This window comes from Solanum stenotomum, chromosome 11 (assembly GCF_019186545.1).
Source record: "Solanum stenotomum isolate F172 chromosome 11, ASM1918654v1, whole genome shotgun sequence".
NCBI lineage: Eukaryota > Viridiplantae > Streptophyta > Magnoliopsida > Solanales > Solanaceae > Solanum > Solanum stenotomum.
Window position 1 is genome coordinate 16,294,508 of NC_064292.1, and position 1,446 is coordinate 16,295,953.

At 40.7% G+C, this 1,446-nt stretch overlaps 1 protein-coding gene across 1 annotated transcript; it reads right to left on the minus strand.

The window, feature by feature from the left end:
* On the minus strand, positions 1–1,230 carry LOC125845704 (uncharacterized). Its single transcript, XM_049525244.1, has 4 exons — positions 982–1,230; positions 665–862; positions 532–621; positions 1–192 (listed from the first exon to the last, which is right to left on the minus strand). The coding sequence occupies exons 1-4, from the start codon at positions 1,228–1,230 to the stop codon at positions 1–3; spliced, it is 729 nt and encodes a 242-aa protein (XP_049381201.1).
* Positions 1,231–1,446: the final 216 nt, after the last annotated feature.

Consider the following 1,446-nt stretch of genomic DNA (forward strand, 5'->3'; position numbering starts at 1 on the left):
TCAGATGAAACCCTTATCAATAAGATTTCTCAACTGCTCTTTTAACTCAACTGAAGTCATTCTATATGGCGGAATAGAAACGGGTTGAGTATCAGGAAGAATATCAATTCTGAAGCTTACTTCTCTTATATGAGGGAATCCGGGAAGATCGTCTAGAAAGACCTTTAAAAACTCACTCACAACTGGAACAGACTAAATAGCCGAAGTCTCAAATCTAGAGACATTCACTTGAACTAAGTGATAGATGCACCCTTTAGAAACTAACTTTCTGGCCTTAAGGTATGAAATGAAACGACCCTTAGGCACTGTTGAACTACTCCTCCACTCTAAAACTGGCTCATTAGGAAACTGAAACTTGACTACTCGAGTTATACAATCGACTGGGACATAACAAGCATAAAACCAGTCCATACCTAGAATGACATCAAATTCCACCATGTCTAGCCCAACTAAGGAAACCATGATATCTTTGTGATAAATAGAGATGGTACAATCACGATAGACTTTTTTTGCTAAAATAAACTCACTAACAGGTGTGGAAACACTAAAGGGTTCAAGAAGTTGTTCGGAGTTAATGCCGAACTTTATGGCTACATAAGGATCAAAAAGAGAAACTCGCACCTGGAGCAAGTAAGACATAGATATCAAAAGTAAAGAATTTAACCATACCAGTGACAACATCTGGTGAGTTCTCCAGATCCTGGCAACTAGCTATAGCATATAGACAGTTTGTACCTCCGTATGTTCCTGAAGTAGTTGTTCTTTGGGAATTACTCTCTGCTAGAGCTGCTAAAGAAGATTGGGCTCTATTGCCCTCATTACCCTGTCTGTTCTTAGGGAATTCTCTCATAAAATGACTCGTCTGACCACACTTGAAACAACCATTACAGCCATCACGACATTCTCCTGGATTGGTCCTACCACACTTAGCACAAGGTGGGCTCCGAAACCCTTGTGCCAGACTACCCTGAGACTGAGTACCCTGAGCTCTGAAATTCTGAGAACTCTAATTCCTCTGATCATTCCTATTTCTTGGTGCAGCACACTAGCTGACGATGGAGCAAGTCCAAATGACCTTTGCTGGAAAGATGACCGATGCCCATTCCTAGTCTTTTGCTGGCCAAACTCATGATTTGTTGCCTTAACCCTCTTGCTGCAGAACTTTTTCTTATCTTTTAACTTGTCCTCATCTACCTGTTGTACATGAATCATAGGCCTAGCTATGTCCATTTTCCTTATCAAGATAGCTTATTTCCCCTCTTTATAAGATAAACGGGATAGCCCAGACACAAACAAACTCATTTTGCTTCTCATATCTGTCACCATTTCTGGAGCATAGCGGGAAAGTTGAGTGAACTTGAAGCTGCACTCTTGCACACTTATAGACTCCTGCTTCATAATAAGAAACTCTCTTACCTTTGTTGTCCTTCAATCTCGGGAAAAGAA

Excerpts from the sequence above, each read along its gene's own strand:
- LOC125845704 (XM_049525244.1), bottom strand. The coding sequence starts at position 1,230 with ATGGACATAGCTAGGCCTATGATTCATGTACAACAGGTAGATGAGGAC. Across the intron at positions 622-664 it reads CAGATGTTGTCACTGGTATG|GTGCGAGTTTCTCTTTTTGA; the intron begins GTTAAATTCTTT and ends TACTTGCTCCAG. Across the intron at positions 193-531 it reads CCTTTAGTGTTTCCACACCT|TCTGTTCCAGTTGTGAGTGA; the intron begins GTTAGTGAGTTT and ends TCGGCTATTTAG.